Below are 22,715 nucleotides of genomic sequence, written 5' to 3'. Positions count from 1 at the left end.
CAGTCAAGGACTATAACCACATTGTAAAAGTGAAGAAAATGAGGCTCAGGAGGGGGTCTGTTACTTACCCAAAGTCACTGGGCCTGTAAGTGGTGGAGGTGGTTATGTGTAGGTGGGGTCTGTACAAGGCTCTGCGGGTGGCATCGGCCCACTCCAACCCAGGGAGCTTGCCTCCCATGGTCCAGGCCCTTTCCTCCCAGACCTACTTCTCCAGGGAGCAGGTATGTCTGGTGGTTTGATCCCTCTGACCCTGGTGGAACTCAGGCTGAATCAGAAAGAATCTCTCCTACAATTTACCAAGAAACTAGAGGTAACAAGAACAAAAGGAATGAAAACAATGCATTAAAAGAACAAATGTCCAGACAATGGAAAAGAATCACCTTGCTCTGTCAGCTGCTCAGTCGCACTCATTTGGGTCCCAGGCCCTGGGCTGGACCCCCCGCCGGCAAGGGGACCCCAAATGCTAAGTGGAACCAGGACAGCTCCTGTTGTCAGCCCCTGCTGGATTCTGCCGATCCTGTCTGCATAGTCTGACAATCCCTGCTACCACAACAAGCCACTTGTGGTGTTTCTGACAGCTTCCTGTATGGCATGGAGACCCAGAAAGACTAAAGATGAAGTACCTTTTCCAGATCCTGTCTCAGGAGCTGGGAAAGTCAGTCACCTGTGGGCTTCTTGCTCCCCCAACAAGAGCCCTGATGGACACTCAGCAAAAATAAGACTCTCAGAGACCAATGCAAGTACCAAGGGCATGTGCCTGCTACCCAGATCGGGGCTGGGACTAGCTCTTGGCTGTGACCATAGCCTATCCCAATCAGGGCTGGAACCACCAGGGAAACCTTGGGAAGCACATGGGAATCAGGCCATCTACAGAAGCTCTCCTTGGAAGAGCTTCTTCCACAGAAGAAGAACATGGAAGAGGACGTGGGATATGGACACTCCATATGTGACCAAATGTGACAGGAAGTATTCTAAAGATGTCCCAAGAGCCCCATCCCTGGTTATCCCATCAAACTTTAATCTAGGAACTGCTTAAAAGGACTTTGCAGATGAAATCAAAGTTATAAATCAATGGATCTGAAAATAGGGAGATTATCGTGGATTATCTGGTAGATCCAATGTAATCACATGAACCCTTAGAATCAGAAGAGGAAGGTAGAAGAGTCGGTGGAGAAAGGCTATGGCAGAGGGGAGATGAGACAGAAGGGGGTCGGAGAGGTCTGAAGGGTGAGAAGGACTCGATCTGCTGTAGCTGGCTTTGAAGACGGAGGGAGGAGTCCACAAGGCAAGGGATGTGGGGTGTTTCTAGACGCTAAGACTTACAGAAATGGGGACCTTAGTCCTACAGAAGCATGGAACTGAATTCTGCCAACACCTGAATGAGCTTGGAAACAAATTCTCTCCTAGAGCCTCTAGAAAGAAATGCAGCCCTGTCAACACCTTGGCTTTAGCCCTGCCAGACACTAAGCAGAGAACTAGCTGAACCATACCATGCTCAGACTTTTGAGATAATCAACACATGTAGTTTTAAGTCACTGCGTTTATGGTAATTTGTTATGGCAGCAATAGAAAATTAATACACTAAATAAAACCAAAGCACTGCCAAGAAGAGACCATGTCTTCTTATCAAAACCACGAAAAGAATCAATATGGAGACAACAAATAACCCAACATTTTCTTATCCTGTCAGAGAAGGAATGGCTGAGACCTGAGATCTGTTGAACGCGTATCCTTCGTATCAGGGTTTGTCACCTTGGCATGATGGACATTTTGGGCTGAATAATTGTTCCCTGGTAGAGGGTAGAACTGTCCTGAGTAACGCAGGCTGCTTGGCAGCACCCCTGGCCTCTGCCCGCCAGATGCTGCCCAGAAACACCCCTGAACCCAAGTCACAACAACTGAAATGTCTCCAGATGTTGGCAAATGTCCCCTGGGGGGTAAAGTTGCCCCCTACAGAGAATCACTGTTTTACATAATCCTTTAAGGGCATAAGGCAAATAAAAGTGTTTGTAGTAAGAAAGCATCGATCTCAGCTGTTTTTTGTTTTTGTTCTTTCAGTTGACTAGGCATTTACCAAAAAGCCATTTACCTACATGAAGGTATTCAAATGACATATCCAAACCGTTATCCACTGTTAGCCCTCAGCAGCTGGATACTACGAGTGCATACACACAAACATACACATATATATATAAGTATATATGCATTACGTATATATGTTTTAATGTCCGTTTCTTAAATTTTCTCCATGAAGGAGCATCAGTGCAGCGAGAGAGGCAGAGAGGTGATGTAGGGAGTTAGCGCGTGTGCCAGGGCGAGGGTAGGAGGTGATGCCGGGGGCAGAGGAGACAGTGACGAGGGAGAGGCCAGTTTCCCAGGTCTCAGAACGGGGAACCGTCACGAGCAGCTTCACGGAGTCTGGCATGCAGGGCCCCGCAGGCAGATGATCCAGCACGAGCCAAAGCACGGTGCCAGGGGTGAGGGGCTCCTGCAAGTGCGCCCTGTGCGCAGCAGCCTTGGGTAGGCAGGTATGAGAAGGACACAGTGTCGTCATAAGACTGTGTTGCTTGAACTGTTGTCCAAATCTGAAAGCTCAGTACCTGCTGAAAATTCTGCGGCAGTCCATTTGGCCAATGCACTTCAACCTGGCCCTTCTATCCAACTCCTGGAAGGGGCAAATCCCAACTTAACACACTCAGGGAGTTTCTGCAAGGACCCTGCTTCTGGAAAGGACACACTTCAGTGTCTGTACCATGCTCAGGCCTCTCACAGGCTCTCTGAGCCTGTTTCCTGCTCCTGGAAATCCAGGCCGCTGACACGGTGCTAAGCCCTTAGTTCACATCCACTCCCATCCCTGACACTGCTGCCTCGGCTCTCACGCCTTCATCTCTGCATGGGCCCCGTATGGCTTGCAGGCCACATCCTGTTCGCTCCTGTTTTGCTGAGCAATCTCCTTCACCTACATCCTGTGCAGAGAAGTTGATAAATAAGACCCTGAGGTCCATCCAACCCTTATACCACTTCACCTTTGCAAAGGAAAGAGTTTGATGAGCCACTTCCTCTAGCCTGGCTCTGAGCTACTACTCTCTCTGCTTCCATTACCCCATTTGTTAAATCTTCTAAGAATTTTATGACATGGTTGCTATACACTCCACACTAAAAATAAGAACTGGGGCTTTCAAAGGTTAGGTGGCATGCCATTTAGCACATGGCTAAGTTGGGATTCAAACTCAGGTCTGTTCTACTCTAAGACATGTTTCATCTTCCCTACCTCTCTTAGACTTGGGTGAGAGGGGCCCTCATGTCACCCACACTATAGGGAGTCCCCTCTGCAGTCATACCAAGCCGACATGCCTTGGCCCCCACCAGCCCCAGTCATCCCAGCCTGTGTCCTGGCCTGTGCACACTTCACCGAGGTCGCCCTCCTGAGGGCCGACCCAAGTGTGCTTGTCCTGAGGCCTGAGAGGTGAGGAGTGTGGGGACAGCGGGACATAGAGGTCAGGGTTCCAAACACATCCACCAGGGCCCCTCAAGATACGGGAGGTTTCCTTCAGGCTAGTCAGGCTACAGGCAGGGGCCAACGTGCTGAAGTACAAGGTCAGAACTTCTAAATGTAAAACTGATCTCCCAGGTATTATAAAGGTTAGCATAGGAAGTTCGAGCATATTTTGCTTAACAGTTTATTAGCTTGACTTATGCCTTTTAAACAAACGTTTTGATACAGGGCATGTGGGCTCCGTTTGCAAGCCTCCCTGAGTACACAAATTCCGGAACATGTCCTCTCTTTCTGCTCGTTGATTTTTTACAGTGAAGGGAGCTATCACCTCCCATGTGAGTGAAGAAAGCTTAGTTCTCTCATGTCTGATCCTCTTGGAAGAATAATCAGGATGGGCTGTATTACCTTTTCATGATCAAGAAGCTCTTGTAAAATCACTTGTCTTTCCCGACACAGTTCCAAGAAATCTTCAGAGTGCTGACTTTCGTGTAAGGCGGGGAAGAAGGTCAGCTGGGTGCAGTCTGCTGCCACCTGGTCGCCTTCCTCAGGGCCGGCATCCCTCGGTGCCAGCTCATCTGCAGTGGCATAAAGGGACACATGGTTTTGGCAAGAGCCCCCTGACATTATAAGGGGTAGTGTGCCATCTAGGCCTGAGTCGCTGAGAGGAACTGCGAGGTTTCAGGGCAGACGTGAACAGGGTCATCTCAGCGTGCCTCTCACTCTTTCTGAAAGTGGACAGCATGCCCTCTGATCCTGTGGCATGGTCAACACATCCTCAGGCTGATTCCTTCTGGAAGGTGTGCCCAGGCCTGGCTGCTCGGCAGCTCTCGAGTGACCACAGGGCCATATTTCAAAATTCACCCTCATTAATCAATAAAGCAATTCCCTAGAGGGTCGGTCGTAGTTTGTTTTACCTGAATTTCACTTTGTTCACTCTTTTAAAAGAATGTTTAAAGAAAAAATTATGGGAGCACTATCTTCTTATTGTACCAAAACAAAAAAACAAACAAAAAACATGGAAAACCCATAAACTTTAATTAGAAAAAAAAAGAAAACCCATGAAATTGTGAGAAATAAAACAAAGATCACCCGTGTAGCCCGAGATAGCATTGATAACAGCAGCTCTCATTTAGTAAGCACTGGCCCTGGCCTGGGTAGTCCTAATGACATTTTGCATTGAGTCCGACCTGTTGTAGATTCTACTTCATCCCTTCATCCTCAGCTTACAAATGGGAAAAGTGAAAGAGGCTAGGTCCTTTGCTCAAGGTTGTATGGCTGCTGTGAATTAGAGGCGGACTCTGAACCAAATCTCCCTGAGTCCAGAGTCTGAGCTTTTCATCTCCAGGCTGTTTGTCCTCACTGTTCACAATTGGGTTTATTTATTTCATCAGATGATATCTTGTCTGTACATCTATGTATGAGTACACACATATGTAACTTTTGACATGATAGCAATTATACTGCATTCATGGTTTTTCTTTCCATATTTATATATATGTATGTATATATATACATATATATCATATGATATATATCATATGTAAGATACATATGATATATTATATGATGTATATATCATATATAAGATATATATGATATATATATCATATATATATATATATTACTCAAGATTATATACTGAGCAATTTCTCTTTACCTTAAAAGTTCTTTGAAAACAATATTCTATCGTGTAGCCCTTTCATACTCACCTAACTGACCTGCTTTTTGCAGGTACAGGTACAGTAGCTTCCATTTCCGTACTCCCATGAGTGCGCTGTGCTGCACACCTACACTTATTTCCTCAGGGTGCACTCTTGGGCATGGATGTTTGGGTGCCAGCTAAGCACATACCTCCATGCATTTCTAGATGCTGCACGTCCACCTTGCCCTGGGTGCCCACCTGCCTAGAGCAGGCCCACTAGACATGGCTTCAAACGCCAAGGGTTACCGGCCCTTTTTTATGCCAAGATGCTCACTGCTTTGACCACCCCCCCTACTGTCTCCCAGGAGTCTCACATCTGGGTGAATGAGAGTGTCTGCTACTCACAGCAGCAGAAATCCCAGGCTTTCCCCATGCAGGGAGAACGCTATTAGTTACAGGCACCAGGAAGGCATGACGGACATCCACACACCCTTTCTTCTCCCCTGGTTGAGCTCCCTACTGTGTATGTGTGTGGGTGGGGGTAACTGGGGCTAGAGGACTCAGCAACCCATCGACATAATGTGATAAAATCAGCATACACTTCTCATCATTGCAGTCGCCCCCTCTGAGAGAGAGCAGGCAGGCAATCATTCTGATCTTAGAGTTGTGGGGCTTGGAAGGGAGAGAAGAGAAGGAAATGGGTATTACAATGTTATCCCAAGTCCTGTGCGACAGTGGGACCCCCAAATCAACCTGGGGCCAGAGCACAGTGTCCTCACTACTGGGCAATTCTACAGACTGGCACGATAATCAACTCAATGGAAAATCCAGTACTAAGCCAGTAAAGGAGACCTGATCAGTGCTAAGAGGTTATCATTTGGTTAAGGATATAATACTAGCTGCAGCTTAGGACACACTGAAACTCACAGACAGGGAGTGTCTACAGCAAAAGGCAGAGTCTGGTAGAAACACACAGAATTTGAAATATAGTGTGTATGTCTGGGTGTGTATTTGTGTGTGTGTTTCAATGTGTTCATGCCAGAATGACCTCTGAAAATAAAGCCTGGATTTCAACAAATTGACTCAATCAAATTCCTCCATAGAAATTATACAAATAAAGAGTAAGAATAAACATAAAAAAAAAGATTCAAAGTATATGTATTTTTTTTTGTTTGGGAAATCAGCAGTTCCCCCCCACCCCCTTATCTGTGGTTTAGCTTTCTAGTTTCAATTACCTGTAGTCAATTGTAGTCTGAAACATTAAATGGAAAATTCCGGAAATAGTTCATAAATTTTAAATCCCATGCCTTTCTGAGTAGTGTGATGAAATCTTGAGCATTCTCTCTCCGTCCTGTGCAGGACATGAATCAGCCCTTTACCCAGTGTCTCCACGCTGTATACACTGCCTGCCCCTTAGTAGCTACCTCGGTTACCTGATGACTGTCACAAAATCACAGTGCTTGTATTCAAGTCACCCTTGTTTTGCTTGATAGCGGCCTGAAAGCATGAGAGTAGTGATGCTGAGATTTTGGACATGCCACAGAGAAGCTATAAAGTGCTTCTTTTAAGGGAGAATGTATCCACACGTAGGGACAGACGTAACATATACAGTGTTGATACTGTCATGGTTTCAGGCATCCACTGGCCATCTTGGAAAGTATTGCCCATGAATAAAGGGGGACTATTGTAATAATGACTATTTTATCTGTCACTTTCATAATCAGATAGTTCAGTGTGAATAGTATTAAATATTTATTCTATCCATTTTTACTCTTAAACATTCAGCCATTTCCCTCCCAGGTGTTTTGTGTCACATACTGAACCTGTATCTGTGCTGTCTGGGGACATTTTTAAGGTTCCCCTGATACATCAAATTGAGAAGATGGTTCCCCTGAAAAACATGCATTGTGGTAACATTTTAAAGATCCCCCCTAAGGGAGTGCTGCGGTCTGGAGTAGGTTCGCCTGCATCCGGGGGGCCCTGAGCACCTCCTGCTCTAGACTTGCAGCATTCTCTCCCTCCAAAATACTAATTTCATATCTTTAAGAAGATATTAATCAAAACCAAGATAAGCTGATAAAATGGATACCTTGCTTTTCAGCATTTGTTTGAGAAATATCACCATTTTTGTCTTGGTTTTCCTAAAATAAAAACAGAGAGAAGAGAAATGAAATCCTGCATACCACCATATGCACCCTGGTCATTGCACAGATTCACAAACACACACACACATGCTCATGACCCCTTCAAATTACTCAAACTCGACACGCAGATGCAATAGGAGAAAAATGCTAAATCCTAAAGGACCACGATAAAACACAAGTATTAATGTTCCTCAGTCAAAGGGGAAAAAACCCACAATCTTCCATTAAGTAGGATTTACAGTAATTACCAAAGATGATGCCCAAGTGGGATTAGACAGCATCCTGGACGTCTGTGGTACGCGCCACCCTGCAGAGTGGATCAGGGACCAGAAACCTGGTTTCATAGCCAGCCTTTGGCTTCGTCACCCACACAGTATGCAGGCTACTTAGCTTCCTGCCTCTATTTTCTAGGAAAGGTATTGAGGGAAAAATACTGTGTACCACCAGATGCTTATTGACAATACATTAAAAATTCAGGTGTCTGCTGAATAAATGAAATATAATTTTTTATTAGGTTTTATAAAGAGTTCAATGTGGATGAAAGATTCTGAGGTTACAGACTAGAATAGAAACCCAACATTGTCTTGCGTTTCAGTGTTTGGATGGCTGCCTTTTAGAATTTCTTAAATCAGGATTGTTCAATGAGGAAATGAAAAACTATTAACAGATTTTTTTCTATATCTACGACCAATCCCACTGGTTCTCCATCCTTTAAAAAGCAAAAATGTAAGTTTGATGACACAGAGTTCAAGCTTCATTACAGCAAACCTCCAGGGTCTCACCAGGTTCCATTGTTTGGGACTCCAGTGCAGATTCAATGTCATTTGGACTAAGTGGGTCACGGGCTGGAGCTTGCAGAAATAGCTGAGTTCAAGTCTTTCTATTGTAAAACTTCTTATGGGATTTGCTTGTGCAATAATGCCCAGGGCAGTGCTGGTCAGGAATGCTCCATGACAAATAATTTGTGTAAGCCAACAATGGCTACCACGTGGTAGCATCTAGATTATTCTACTGGACTTTGGCGGATATCAGTGTGGTCTGGGTCAGTGGTGTAGATTTGATATCACTCATTTATTTACTCATTCAGGCTGTAGATACAGCATTCCTTCTATGTTACCTGGGAGGGTTAGTGATTCTTTTCTTCTGTTAAACAGCATCAGGAATAAATCAGAGCATTCCTGCCATTAGCTACATACATTTTCTGTCCTACCTGGGCTTGTGAAAGCTCTCCCAAAGCATACCGTGCAGAGTTGTTATGAAAACAACGTGAAATAGAAAAGCTAAGGAGACATTGCCCTACATTTCCTGCATCGAAGTGTTGCTGTCTTCCTGCATCAAACTCTTACCTTGAGCCTTTGTTCACTCAGGGCCTCCAGCGGAGACAAGCGTCTGATGCGTTTCCTCATATGAGCGGGTCCTTCTCTCCAGTCCAGTTCCCACCGGGAACAAGGTGTGGCTTCTACCATCTGGCCCCATAAGCCCAGCTCCCCAAAAAGCTGATCCTGGATCTTGGACCAGGCTTTGGCTGCCTTGATGTTGCCACATCTCCGCCTCTGGAAGCAGAAGTACAGTGTCACCCCTGGACATTTTTCTCATGAGCCTGGCCCCAAAACTCTGGGGTTGAACAGACCAAGCCTCTCATAATTGTCAGAGAAAAATAGCCCCCTATAGGCATCCCTGAGCACCCTCAGGGTATGTAGTGTACTCTCTGGAGCCAAGTTCTGGCCCGGAGAAGAAATCAAGTTCTCAGGTTTGAGACTATTTAATCTAGGATAGGGAAGAATAAAAACCATCCACCCTTGGGAATTCAGAGTCACACAACTACTAGGTGATAGGCAGAGAGCAACAGGTCCTGAAGGTCCTGATGTTAACCATCAGAGTGGACTGGACCACTGTTTTATAAAATGGATACAGAATTTCACCACAGCCCCCACGCTTGAAAAATGAGGCTGAAAATACTTCTTCCAGTCGTCTGGACTGGTAGTGTGGTGGGAACTGGCAGATTAGCCAGCGCTGGGTGGATCTGAGCAAGTTATCCCTGTCACTGGACCTCATATTCTCCAACTGTTAAATCAGAGGCTTGACCTAGATACTGTCTAAGCATCTTTCAAATCTTGATACCATATGATTCTAGGTTGTTCAAAGATTCTAGAATGTTCGCAGAAGCTAAATCTTTGATATTAATGAAAATAACCCCACCTGTTATCTATGAAATCCTCATAGTTTGTGGTGCTTAACTATTACACCTACCACTAGAATATAACTCAAAACTTTCATAAAAGACATCAACACCCCTAAACTGACTGTATGACACATTCGATTTCTGTACACCACTTGTCAGGGAAACATTTCAGTTCAGTTTGGGCAGTAGAATCAACTTTGCCTACAGGGTGAACTTTTGCAATTAGTCAAATATTTGATGGCATTTGTCATGAATTTTAATTTGTCAGACACTGAAAGGTGAAACAGGAAGCACAGGTCTCATAAACTTAGCATAAAAAGGAAAGAAACTCATTATCATGCATTAAGCTCAGCCCTTCATCTACTGTATCTCATCTCATTTCCTCTACTCAGTGGCTTTATGAGAGAAACTTAAATTTGTAAGCAATTTTTATTATCATCATAAAGAAACCAAGTCTAGGAGAGGAGAAGTGACTTCTCCAAGGTCCACCAGGTGAGCAAGCTGAGATTTAAACACAGTCTGTCTGACTCCAAAGAGTTTGCATAAGCCTGCAGGTTCCATTCCTTTCCTATGGGCCTAGTACTATTTTATTAACTCATGGTTTGTGCCACTATTACTTCAAAGGCTGGCAAACTTAGCAAATATGGGCCATTTGGAACAGGTAAATCATTCTCCGAACTTGAAAATTCCCATGAAAATATCACAGATGGTGTAGTGGACAGCACGTGATCTGTGGCGTCAGATGAAGCTGGGTTGTCATCACGTTTCTGCTGTTCATTCGCTGTTTACTCTGCAGGAGGCTCAGCTTCCGCAGCAGCCAGATTTGGTTAATAATATTAGAGAATAAATAAAACCATGGGTTTATATCAGGAGTAAATGAGATAATATTTTCAAGAGTTTCATACAGTGCCTTACTCAGCTTAAGTAGTTAGTATTATTATTGTGAATAAAGTCAATTCAAAACAAGATTATTTTGTTTCTATTTCAAAACAAGATTATTTTGTTTCTCCACAGTTCTTAAATTTATATCCAGTACTCCAATTGGTCAGTAAGGAACGCCCGAAAAAATAATGACTGTCCAAAGCCTTTTATAGGTATTTGGTTATATGAAATGAACACTTGTTGGAAAAAAAATATTTCAGCTCCCTAGAAATGTTTGCTGTGTTTATAGTAACATATTGAGCTTTACAGAGGATGAACAATCCCAAGCTATTCGGTTGTCCATCCTGGGCTTCACATTAGTGTGGTAAGAGCATCCTCCACTCCAAGGCTCCACTCATGTAATGGTGGTGCATGGCTGCCGGAGTCTTCATCACAGGGCACGTGAGTTGTCCTGAATATCTGCAGCCACACACGTGTGTCAGTGTGAAACCCCTCAGAGAGGAATGGTTGCTAGTCCATGAAAGAAACCTACGTGTAGTCCCAGGACAGAGCACTGAGATGACTGAATAGCAAAAGCCCTGTGTCCCCGCACCTTCATGTCCATGTTTCTTCTCAATGTAAGGACCTCTTTCAGTTCCAATGCCACACCAGAGACTCAGGGGCAGGGATTCTGGTACGTTAGAGGCAGCTATGAGTTTTGGCTGAATGGAAACTCCTGGCCAGCATCACTGAGATTTTCTTCTGAGCAACCTTCTCTACTTTCATTCTCTGGTGCTTTGGTGGGTCCGAGCCCAGTCCTAGCTGCACATGTCACCCAAGTCCGGGGAATCTGAGTGATGGTGAATGGTTATAGGATAGGCTGGTGAGCATCATCCCCTGGGGCTGGCAGTGGTGCTCTCTGGAGCCCATGCAGAGCGGACAGTGTGGTGGTGGATATACACATACACAGTCCAGTCCGAGGGCACCTTTATGAGCATCAGGAGAAGGGCCCCCTCGGGCAGACATAGCCTACAGGCTGGCAGCTCGGCAAGGAGACAGTGCCTTTGTCCAAGTTAGAAATGTTCCCCATCCTTGACGTGAGTCTTGCCCCATTCTAGGATGTACCGCCTGGGGGGGAAGAACGTGAATTCCTTTCAGACTCACATACTCTCATCCATGTGCTCTAGTGCCTCAAATCTCAAATGTAACCTCAAACACTGTGTGTGTATGTGTGTGTGTGTCTGTGTTTGTATGTGTGAGTGTAAGAGAGAGAAGAGAGAGAGGAGACAGGTTCCTTAGATCAGACTTTGAACACCTGGATCCAGCTTTTCTTGAAGCCTGCACTGCCCCTCGAGTTTTCAATAGCACAAAACACTTCATTTGTTACCGAAGCCAGCTTGAGTTGAGATTCTGATACTTGTATCTAAAAAGAGCTGTGGCAGACCTTAATGGACACACAGACACCGAGCAAGAAATGTCAACAGCCTGTTGGCCCCTACAGAGCCCATAAGAGAGTGTGACAGAACAGTGCCTCTCACATTCTAAAAGAAAGGGCATTTCCGGGGTGCTGGGTATCTGGCAAAAAGCTTTAAACAGTAAAGATGTGATGTTTTTAAAACAGCATTGGCAGAAGGAAGCATTTCTGTAAATAATGAAGAGGACTTGATATAAGAACAGTATGGCCTGGGTATATAAGAGAATAGAACCAGAGCATCCGGACCACGGAGAAATATAATTTGGAAAAAGCAAAGGGAAACCTGGGCAGGACAGGGTACAGGCAGCTATTTCCACCAGTACTTCTACAGCGACAAGAAATTAGGGAGATGAAATATTAGAACTGCCTAATTTGCTGGTGATACAATGGTGGGACATAATGACACTTAGGTTGACTTCCAGGGCACTAGGGCATAGTCATATTAGTGTATGCTGCGGGCTCCTGCCATCCCCAGGGACTTCTTAGCTGTGGGTAGCATGCCAAGCTAAAGCAGTCTTACGGGCCCAGTGACTGAGAGCCCTGCAGGCTGGGGAGCCCTGCATCTCATTACTGCCACCCTCTGGGAGGACCTCACTGAGCGCACCTGGAAGAAGCCGTCCTTGAGCAGCGTGGCAGACTTCACAAGACTGGTTTCTTCCCAGAATTTGAACTTGAGTTTTCTGAAAGTGGAGGGGGACCTGCACTGGGAAAGTGTATTGCCCCTGAAAAAAACAGGGCGAGTGCTCCAGACCCCATTATCTCTGGCAGACGGTGATTAACTCTGCATTCCTTTAAACATCGAAACAATCTGTCTTAAATATTTAAACACTTGGAAAGGATCCTTATGGGTTAGCCTCAGAAAGCTGATTTTCTCAAATATACTTTAATTAACAGTAAAACTCTGTACAACTTTCTCAAGTGCTCTCCAAACCCCAGTCAGGCTAGCTAAATAGGAGCCGGACCATCGCCTACGAGGCTGGATCCTTTCTTTCTGGGCTCAGAGCCTCTCCTGAGGTTCTGTGCTTCCCACATCAACTTCACACCCCCAAAGCTCCTTTCCCACGTCTGCCATGTCTGATAAACCACCTACTCATAGGACAGCCTGGGGGGAGTTTTGCTACACTGTGCTTCTGGGAGGCCGGCCGTACAGCTCACAAACCCCTACTCCTGAGGCATGTTGTGGACATCCAAATGAGTTAGATGGAGGCAACCAGACCAGGTTATATGGCTTAAATTGATGAGAGCCTGTTTTGTTTCCCCTGCCCTTGGGTACCGCTGCTTTCATCATTACTTGGCCCCTCACCCCACCTCAATACAGCTAACGGTTTCGTACACCCCCCTGTTCACCTCCTCATAGTAGAGCCTCCTAGTATTGGCCTCACCACCCTATTTTGGGTGCTCTGTCTACTGAGTTTTAAGAACCCACGAGGCCGAGCAGTGCCATTATAACCTCTGCCTTTCCTATTCCCAGCAGACTTATGAACAGAGACATTATAAACTATATAATATAATTAGTAAGGTTCTAATACTATATACTGTGTTCCATTATTAGCAATCATTTTTTGTTTGTTTGTTTGTCTACAGCAAAACCAACTAAAGACAACTTCTTAGCCATTCCATAACCATTTTGGGGACATCTATCTCTGCCAGCTGCTCTCTAGATGCTTTATACTTATTATTTCACCTTCACTGTTGAGAAGTATTATCCTATCTTAAAGACAGGGACCCTAAAGCTCAGGCTGCGGCCTAGGAAAAGGCAGACCTGATTCATATAGAGATCTCACTGGCATGGCAGCCAGTGCTCTTTACCTAGAAAACACAGAAATCATGCCTAGAGAGGTGTTTTAAATATCTAAACCTGCGCTCATCAGTGGCAATCCATTGCACTTAGGATAAAATGGGAAAACTCTAATGTGGTGACAAGCCCTGTCTGCTCTCACCCTGCCTCATCTTCAGCCTCGTCCCTTCCCAGCTGAAGTCACTCAGTCACTTCTTCCAGTTAATTGATGACATCCAGCTCTTTCTAGATCAGGAGCTTCACACGTGCCCTCCCCTGAGCCAAAAATGCTTCCTCAAAATGCTTCAGCCCACATTCCTCCTTCTTCAGTTCTCAACTTAAAGGTCACTCACTGAGAGAGGGCCTCCCATCTGCCCAAATTCTTTCCCCTGTTATAATCTCTCTTTGTACCTGTATTTTCCACATCTATTGCTCATCACGAGTTATAATGATCTATTTATTTGTGCAGGTATTTAATGTATGATTCTCCCTTAGAGTGCAGCTACTTGAGAGTGAAGCCCATGTCTGCTGTGTTGTGCCTCTAGCTCCTAGCAAATGTCTGAGACAGCTGAGAAGATGAGTGGAGGGACACATTTCTATCTCCTAAGTAGCTTCCAGGGTGGATTCAAATCCCAATGAACAGGTCGTGCAAGTTGGACTGAGTCATTGATGACCCATTATTGACTTAGGCCGTCTAGAACTTCTGATTCTTTATTTCAGATTCAAGGTGGATTCTGGTCTACTGTGTAAAGACAGGAACTGTTTTGTTTCTTTACCTGTACATAATCTTTGTACAAAGATGCATAGAGCTCCTGTCCTCTTCTTCTGTAGTTCTCAATACACGACACAAAATCCTAGAGGAGAGGAAACAAGTCACAGCTTAATGATAGTTGTGATTTTATAGGAACTTCTGTATTCTGACCAATTATCAAGGTAAATAACACAGGATGTGTTGGTCAAATCAGTCACAACCTCATGAATAAAGACTTCACCTATGCTGATACATTTACATACAGACATGCATGTTTGTGGGTTACTTCCACTTCCAGCTATGATGAGCCGGTTTGTAGCAGATAAATCTTCCTCCCAAGAATAACTAGAAAGGCTAAATTTGAATAATCTTCTTTAAGACAGCAGAGAGCTATCAAGAGAGCCAACATCTTGGAAAAAAAGAAAACTCACTGAGATGTGTCCAATGTTTAATACCTGTGCTTTCTTTATTTTCCCTGGAGATATTTCCAAGTTTGCAAATAGCACAAGAAGCTGAGAAGCTAAACAGAATGTGGTGGCTAAGAAGCAGAGAAGCTTAGCAGAGCTTTTGGAAGCCTCAGGTGGCTAACGAGACAAAAATTGGAGTTCAGGCTGACCAAGTCATCCAGAACATAAGGGACCAGGAGCCCAGAAATAGGACAGTAAAGAGAAACAAGGCCAGCTTTGTGCATTGATGTTCCCCTTTAATCAGCTGTCAATTCATAAACAGTGTGGGGCTGAGAGGCTGAGAAGTAAAGCTTCGAGCAATCTTGGCTTGTAGAAACCAACAGGAGTTGGGCTTTAAGGTGGGATCTCTGAGGGGCTGCAGCATTGGGATTGAGGTAGCCTGGAAACAAACCAGGCATCTGAATATGTTCTGGTGATGACAGCTACTGTAAATACATGTCAGAAGACAAGATGAGTCATCTCTGAAGGAGGATCATCTAAGCCTCTAATGGAGGGTTTTCATACAAAATGTTCAGCAGTCAAGCAGAAATTACTAGATGTGCCCATGAAAAGGGCCAATAGGAAAATAAGAAAAACATACATACCCACATGTATCCAGATATTAGAGTTATCAGACATGGACCTTAAAATAATGCAAGTTATTTGGTCCAAAAATGCAACATGGAGAATTTTGGAAGAGACATGGAATCTATGAAAAATAACCAAATAAAAATTATGAATCTGTAAAAATGAATTAATTGAAAAGAGAACCTTTATGGGTGAGTTTCACAGCAGAGTGAACACAACTGAACAGAGGACGAGTGAACTTAAATAAATATCCTTGTTAAAGTATGATGAGATAAAAGCACGGAAAATATTTAAAAGACAGAGAATTAGATTCATGTGTAATATGGAAAAAGCATCTAGCATATGTAGAATTAAAGTCTCAAAAGGTGAGGAGAGAAAGAATGAATTAGAAGCAATATAAAAAGTTAATGAGGATTTTCTGAAATGGATGAAAGGCATCAGCCACAGATTTGACAGATTCTACAAACCTAAAGCAAGAAAAATACAAAGAAAACCATACATAAGCCCATCATAGTAAAACTGCAAAAACAAAAGACAAAAAAAAAATTAAAAAACACAGAGAAAAAGTCATATTGTCTTTAAAGAAGGAACAATAAGAAAGGTAGAGTCCAGAAGACAGCGAAACATTTTCATGTCCGGAAAGAAAATAACTGTCAAACTCAAATTCTCCACCCACTGAAAATATCCTTCAAAAATAAAACAAACTAAAACATTTTCAGATGAATAACACTGAGAGACTGTATCATTAGCAGAACTGCACTAAATGAAACGCAAAAGGAGTGTTTCAGGTAGAAGGAAAACGATTCCATATTAAAGCATGGAACTTTGGAGTAAATGAAAAGGTATAGAAATAATAAATGTCTACATAAATATTAGCTGTTGGAAAATAACAAAAACAACAACAACAACATCTATTTGTGGGATTTAACAAAAATTAAAAAATAAAATACTTGAAAAAAATGTGATAAATGAAAAAAGTATTCTAAGTTTCTTTAATTAAAAATTTGTAAAAAGGGGCTAATTTACATTAGTCTAATAAAGCAAGTGTGCATGTTGTAATTCTTAGAGTAGTCACCAAAAACATAATAAAAAATATGTAACAGTCACTTATAAAAGGGAAGTAGAATAATTTAAAATAGTTGGTAATATGTTGAAAGAGGAAAAAAGGAAAAAACAGATATTACAAATGGAAAATAAACATTAAAATGGATTTAAATTAAAAACATCATTAATTACATTAAATGTAAGTAGACTATTCTCCCAATGAAAGATAAACAGAGTTACACTGGATCAAAAAGCAAAACCTAAGTATATTCTACATACAAGAAACACTCCATGAAAATAAGGATACAGAAAGTCGAAAGTAAAAGGTTGCCTAAAGATAAATCCTCTAGGTACAAACACTAACCAAAAGAAATCGGATAAAGCTATACAAATCTCTCATAAAGTAGACTTAAGGCAAGAATTTTCATTAGTCACAATGAAGGACGTTTCATCATAATAAAAGGGTCAACACCAGGAAAGTATAAGTTCTAAATGTGAAACATCTAGAAACTTAGATCTGAAATATATAATATATAAAATAACTAAAAGGAGAAACAGACAAATTTACAATCATAGAGGAAGATGTTAACTCATCACTCAGTAACTAAGTAGAATAAGCTGACAAGAAAGACATAGATATAGAATATTTGAAGAACATAATAAGCAAACTTGACCTAATCAAATGTAAAAAATGTGGAAAAATAAAAAATTGTAGGATACACAAATAAACTCACTACTAAAATCTACCACGTGATGAAACACGAAGCAAGTTTAAGAAATTTCAAATGAGCAACATTATACAAAATATTTTCTGAACATAGTGGAATGAAGCTGTAAGTAAATATCAAAAAGAAAATCCCGAAATATTTAAAAATTAAGCAATAATATTTTAAGTAACCCATGGGTCAAAGAAGAAATCAAAATGAAAATTAAAAATACTATATTATATACTTGAAATTTACTAAGAAGGTAGATCTTAAGTGGTTTCATTACAAAAAAGGTAACTATGTGAGGTGATGGATGTGTTAATTACATTGATTGGGTAGATTATTTCACAGTGTATATATGCATCAAAACATTAAGTTGTACATCTCAAATATATACAATTTTACCACAGTACAAATAATGTTTTTAAATTTTAAATTAACAATTTTTTAAATAAAATTAAATTTTAAAAAATTTATTTAAATTTTAAATTAAAAAATGTAAATGCAGTAATTTAAAAATGTTTGTGTCATAGAGCCTCTCATAAAAAAATGCGTAAAGTTCTCAAATCAATAATCTAAGCTCTCACTCATGAAATTAGAGAAAAGACAAAAATTAACCCAAAACAAGCAGAAGGAAGGAAAAATAAAGAGCAGAAATCAATGAAATTTAAAACAGAAAAACTAGAGAATTGAAACAAAAACTGGTTCTTCAAAAAGATCAATAAAATATATAAACCTATAGAAACACTGACAAAGAAAAAAAGAGAAGACACAAATTGCCAATATCAAGAATGAAAGAGAGGCACTCACTAAAGACCCTGCAGACAGCAAAAAGATAACAAGGAAATAAAACAAACAACTGTACGTACATAAAGGTGACAACTTAGATAAAATTGACAAGTTATTTGCAAAACACAAATTGCCACAACTCACCCAATGTGAAATAAATCATTAGAATAGCCCTATCACTGTTAAGGAAATTGAATTCATAATTTATTACTTTTTATTTCTCAATTACAGTTGACATATAATATTATATTAGTTTTAAGTATACAACATAGTGATTAGACATTTATATAATTTATGAAGTGATCGCCCGAAAAAGTCTAGAACCCATCTTACACCATACATAGTTATTGCAATATTACTGACTATACAGTATTTTATATTCCTATGCTGTGTTTTACATCCCCATGACTGTTTTTATAAATGGCAATTTGTACATCTTAATCCCTTCCCCTTTTTACCCAGCCTCCAAACCTCCCTCCCATTTGACAGCCATCAAAATGTTGTCTGTATCTATGAGTTTGTTTCTGTTTTGTTTTGTTTTTTTTGTTTGGTTGTTTATTTTGTTTTTTTTTCAGATTCCACATGTAAGCGAAATCGTATGGTATTTGTCTTTTTCTCTCTGACATTTTTCACTTAACATAATATCCTCTAGGTCCATCCATGTTATCACAAATGGCAAGATTTTATTCTTTTTCTATGGCTGAATATTATTCCATTATATATATGTACCATCTCTTCTTTATCCATTCATCTACTGATGGATTACTAGTAGATTAAATAATCTACTTAAAGAAGAAAATTATGTGATATATCAATTGATGCAGAATAACATTTGACAAAAAGCAACATTCATTAATGATAAAACTCTCAGAAAACTAGGAATACAGGAGAATTACCTCAACTTGGTAAAGAGCATCTGCAAAAATCCTAAAGCTAACACTATATTTAATGTGAAACAATGAACAAGATGTCTGCTTTCATGGCTCCCACTCAACAAAGGGCTCAAAGGTCTTAGATTTTACACCAAAAGCATGATTCATAAAAGGAAAAATTGGTGAATTGGACCTTATCAACATTAGAAACTTTTGCTCTGCAAAAACCCATGTGAAGAGGATATAGTGACAAGCTACAATCTGGGAAAATATTTGTCAGGCACATAGCCATCAAAGGACTAGTATCTAGAATAATATATGAAGAACTCTTTAAACTCACCAGTTAAAAAGAAGAATACCATTAGAATATGTACAGAAGACAAAAATAGACATTTAACTAAAGGAAATATATAGATAGCAACAAAGCATGTGAAAATATGTTTTACATCATTTTCCATTAGGAAAATAAAAATGAAAATCACAAGATATCACTATGCACATATCTGAATGGCTAAAATTAAAAAGTGACAAGAGAAAATGCTGGTGAGGACACAGAGAATCTAGATCGCTCACATTGCTAATGGGAATGTATGATACAGCCACTCTGGAAAACAGTTCAACAGTGTTTTCATAAATCTATGTAACTACTGTAGGATCCAGCAGTTGTAATCCCGGGAATTTATCCCAGTGAAATTAAAACTTATACTCACACAAAAACCTGTACATCAATGTTTACAGAAGTTTTATTCATAATAGACAACAACTAGAAAGAACCCAGATGTCCGTGGACAGATGAATGGTTAAATATACTGTGTTACAGCCATACCATGGAATACTTCTCAACAATAAGAAGGAATGAGCTGTTGATACATGCAACAACCTGGTTAAATTGCACATAATTATGCTGAATGAGAAAAGACAATCACAAAAGGTCACACACTCTATGATTGCATTTAAATAACATTTTTAGAGTGACAAAATTATAGAAATGAGAAAAGGATTAGTAGTTGTGAGGGGTTAAATAAGGGAGACAGGAGGGAAGTGGGAATGGCTACAAACGGGCGACATGAGGGATTCTTGTAGGGATGAAACGTTCCTGGTTGTGATAATGTACTACAGTTTAGCAAGATGATACCACTGGGGAAAACTGAATAAAGGGTACAGGGGATCTTGCTGTATTATACCTTACAACTGAACTTGAATCCGCAATTCTCAAAATAAAACATTTAAGTTTTTAAAAGTCACTGAGGTCTTTATGTTTACCATTAAAAAAAAGGTACCCACATCCAGAAAATACACTTAACTACTATAAATCAGTAAGAAAAAAAACAAACATTCAATAGAATTTTATTAAAAGAAAAAACTGAATATGTACGTCCCAATGACCGATATACATATGAGAAGATGGTCAAGTTAAAACCACAACAAGAATATCTAAAATTCAAATAGGCTAATAATAGTACATTTTGATTATGATATGAAGAAAATGGAACTCTCACGCTGTTAAATTGCTACAACCATTTTGCAATATTGTTCAGTAGTGTCTTAAAAGGTGAACTGCTGCATCCCCCAAAATTCAGCAATCTCATTCCTAGAACAAAAATTTATACGTGTGTTCCAAAAGACATGTGAGAGAATGTTCGTATCAGCAGTGTTTGAAGTAGTCCCAAACTGGGAACCATGCAAATGCCCGTCAGTAATCAACTGGATAAATAAATTATGATACATTCATATAATGAATACTCTATAGTAAGGGTTCTTAAAGTGTGGTTGCATGAATCCCTAAAGGTTCCTGATACCCCTTTCAGAGGATCCATGAAGTCAAAACTATTTTTAAAATGCTAGGACATCTTTGTCTTTTTTTGTGTGTTGACATTTTCACTCATAGTCCAAAAGCAACAGGGAGTAAAACTAGTGTCATAGCCCAAATCAAAGAGTTGGCACAAACTGTACAATAATCCTTCTATGTATTCCTCACCACAAGGACTAATAGGAAAAAAATCTTCACTTAAGAATGAAACAGTAAAAATGATCTATTTTATTAAATCTCAATCTTTGAATACACTCTTTTTTTTAATAGTCTGTGTGATAAAATGGAAAGTATGCATAAAGCATTTCTTCTGAATACCTAAAAACATGATGGCTATTTCAAGGAAAACACCTGTCTAATTGTTAGAGTTGTGAACTGAACCACCTGCTTTTGTAATAAAACAGTATTTTTATTTGAAAGAATGACTGACAGAAAAAAATTACAATTATTACAACTTGAGTATTTAGCAGATATTTTTTGGAAAATGAAATCAAAGTAAACCCATCATCTCAAATAAACCAACTGACAGTATTTGCTACCAATGATAAAATTTGAGTTTTCAAATTTCAAATATCAGAATGTTGGAAAACCTGTATCTGCCTTTCTGACCTTGACAGTTTTCCAGTAGCTAAACATTTTTCTGGTAAAATTGGTGGTGACATGAACATGATTTTTCCATACTGCATAATGAAAAGTGTCAACATTTCAGAGATCTGTGTAACAATATTCCCAATTGGGAACAATATTCCCAATGCATGTTATACGCATGTTCCAAAATTATGTGTGCATTAAAATATACACACAAAGTGCAAGATAGAGCAATACATTTTAATGTAACAAAGTACAAAAGTTTCACTGATACACATTTCCAAAAGAAACTCTTACTTGTTGAGTTTTGGTGTAGTATCAGAAAAAGAATATAATTTTCTGAAAAGACTATTAAAATACTTCTATCTTTTCTAACCACGTATCTGTGGGAAGCCAGGTTTTCTTTATATATTTCAATCAAATAAAATATTCAACTGATTGAATAGAGAAGCAGATATGAGAATCCAGCTGTCTTCTACTAACCCAGATAGATATTAAAGATTTGTAAAAACATAATACTATTCTTTTAACAATTTTTGTTTTGAAAAATAGAGTTAAAATATTTGTATTTACACATAATGGATTTATTATTGTTGTTTTGAAATGAGTTAAATGTATTATTTAAAAAATTCTGTCTTAATTTCTAATATAAAATCATAGATACAATCTACATAAACATTAGCTCTTTTGAGTTGGCAGTAATTTTTAAGGGTAAAGGGGTCCTGAGACCAAAAAGTGTAAGAACTCTATGAAAATGTTGCTCTATTACTATGAAAATAATACATTTCTACTTCATGTAATGATGTGGATAAATTTCACAAATACAGTTTAGAGTGAAATAAGCCAGACAGAAGAGTATATGCTACGTTATTTCATTTATAAAAGTAAAAATTGTGGAAATGTATATTAAATGTATTATATTAATGTATGATATTAAATGCCAGGAGTATGACTACTTTTCTGCAAAAAAGAGCCAATGACTAGAATAGGTGCATGAAGTTGGGGGTCCTTGTGGGGTGCCATTAATGTTGTATTTTTTAATCTGGATAGTGGTCAGATATTTACTCTGTTAAAATTTGTAAATCTGTATATTTGTGATTTGAACACTTTTTCCTAAAATTAAAAAATATTTATCATCAAAGATTCAAAAATGCAAAAACAATATAATTTTTAAAACCCCAATTACTGTATTGGAGTAGTGGAATTAGGGTGATTTCTTTCTTTCTTTTCTTTCTTTCTTTTTTTTTTTCTGTCTGCAAAATTTTTCTTAATATTGCTGTTACATGCTTATACACATTTATAAGTAAAGCAACCATTATGAGCATTGCAAGTAACATAAAATGCTGACAAATTTGACTATTTTTCATCTAAGGCAAAAGCCCAAACTTCTCTCTAATATGATGCTTTAGAGACATGCAACAGGGGAAGAAAACTCTTGGGGAGAACTTGGACACAAAACAACTCCCATCAAATACCAAGTGTGCTATCTTGTCAAAGAGGGTAGGCCTTGTGTGGATGGCCCCAGGAAATTAGGGGGGACCAGG

The 22,715-nt window shown here is 40.1% G+C and overlaps 1 protein-coding gene across 1 annotated transcript in view; it reads right to left on the bottom strand.

The window, feature by feature from the left end:
• The window catches only part of WDFY4 (WDFY family member 4), a 307,568-nt gene that overhangs the window by 91,158 nt on the left and 193,695 nt on the right, over positions 1-22,715 (bottom strand). The window contains exons 40-43 of the mRNA XM_081075021.1: positions 14,353-14,430; positions 8,629-8,835; positions 7,228-7,279; positions 3,902-4,071 (exon numbers count right to left, since the gene is read on the bottom strand). Of these exons, the coding sequence (XP_080931147.1) occupies positions 3,902-4,071; positions 7,228-7,279; positions 8,629-8,835; positions 14,353-14,430 (507 nt within the window). The remainder of the gene's footprint in view (positions 1-3,901; positions 4,072-7,227; positions 7,280-8,628; positions 8,836-14,352; positions 14,431-22,715) is intronic.

The sequence above is a fragment of the Rhinolophus hipposideros genome (assembly GCF_964194185.1).
Source record: "Rhinolophus hipposideros genome assembly, chromosome: 15".
NCBI lineage: Eukaryota > Metazoa > Chordata > Mammalia > Chiroptera > Rhinolophidae > Rhinolophus > Rhinolophus hipposideros.
Note: the sequence above shows the minus strand (reverse complement) of the source record. Positions and strands in the feature narration are given on the sequence as shown.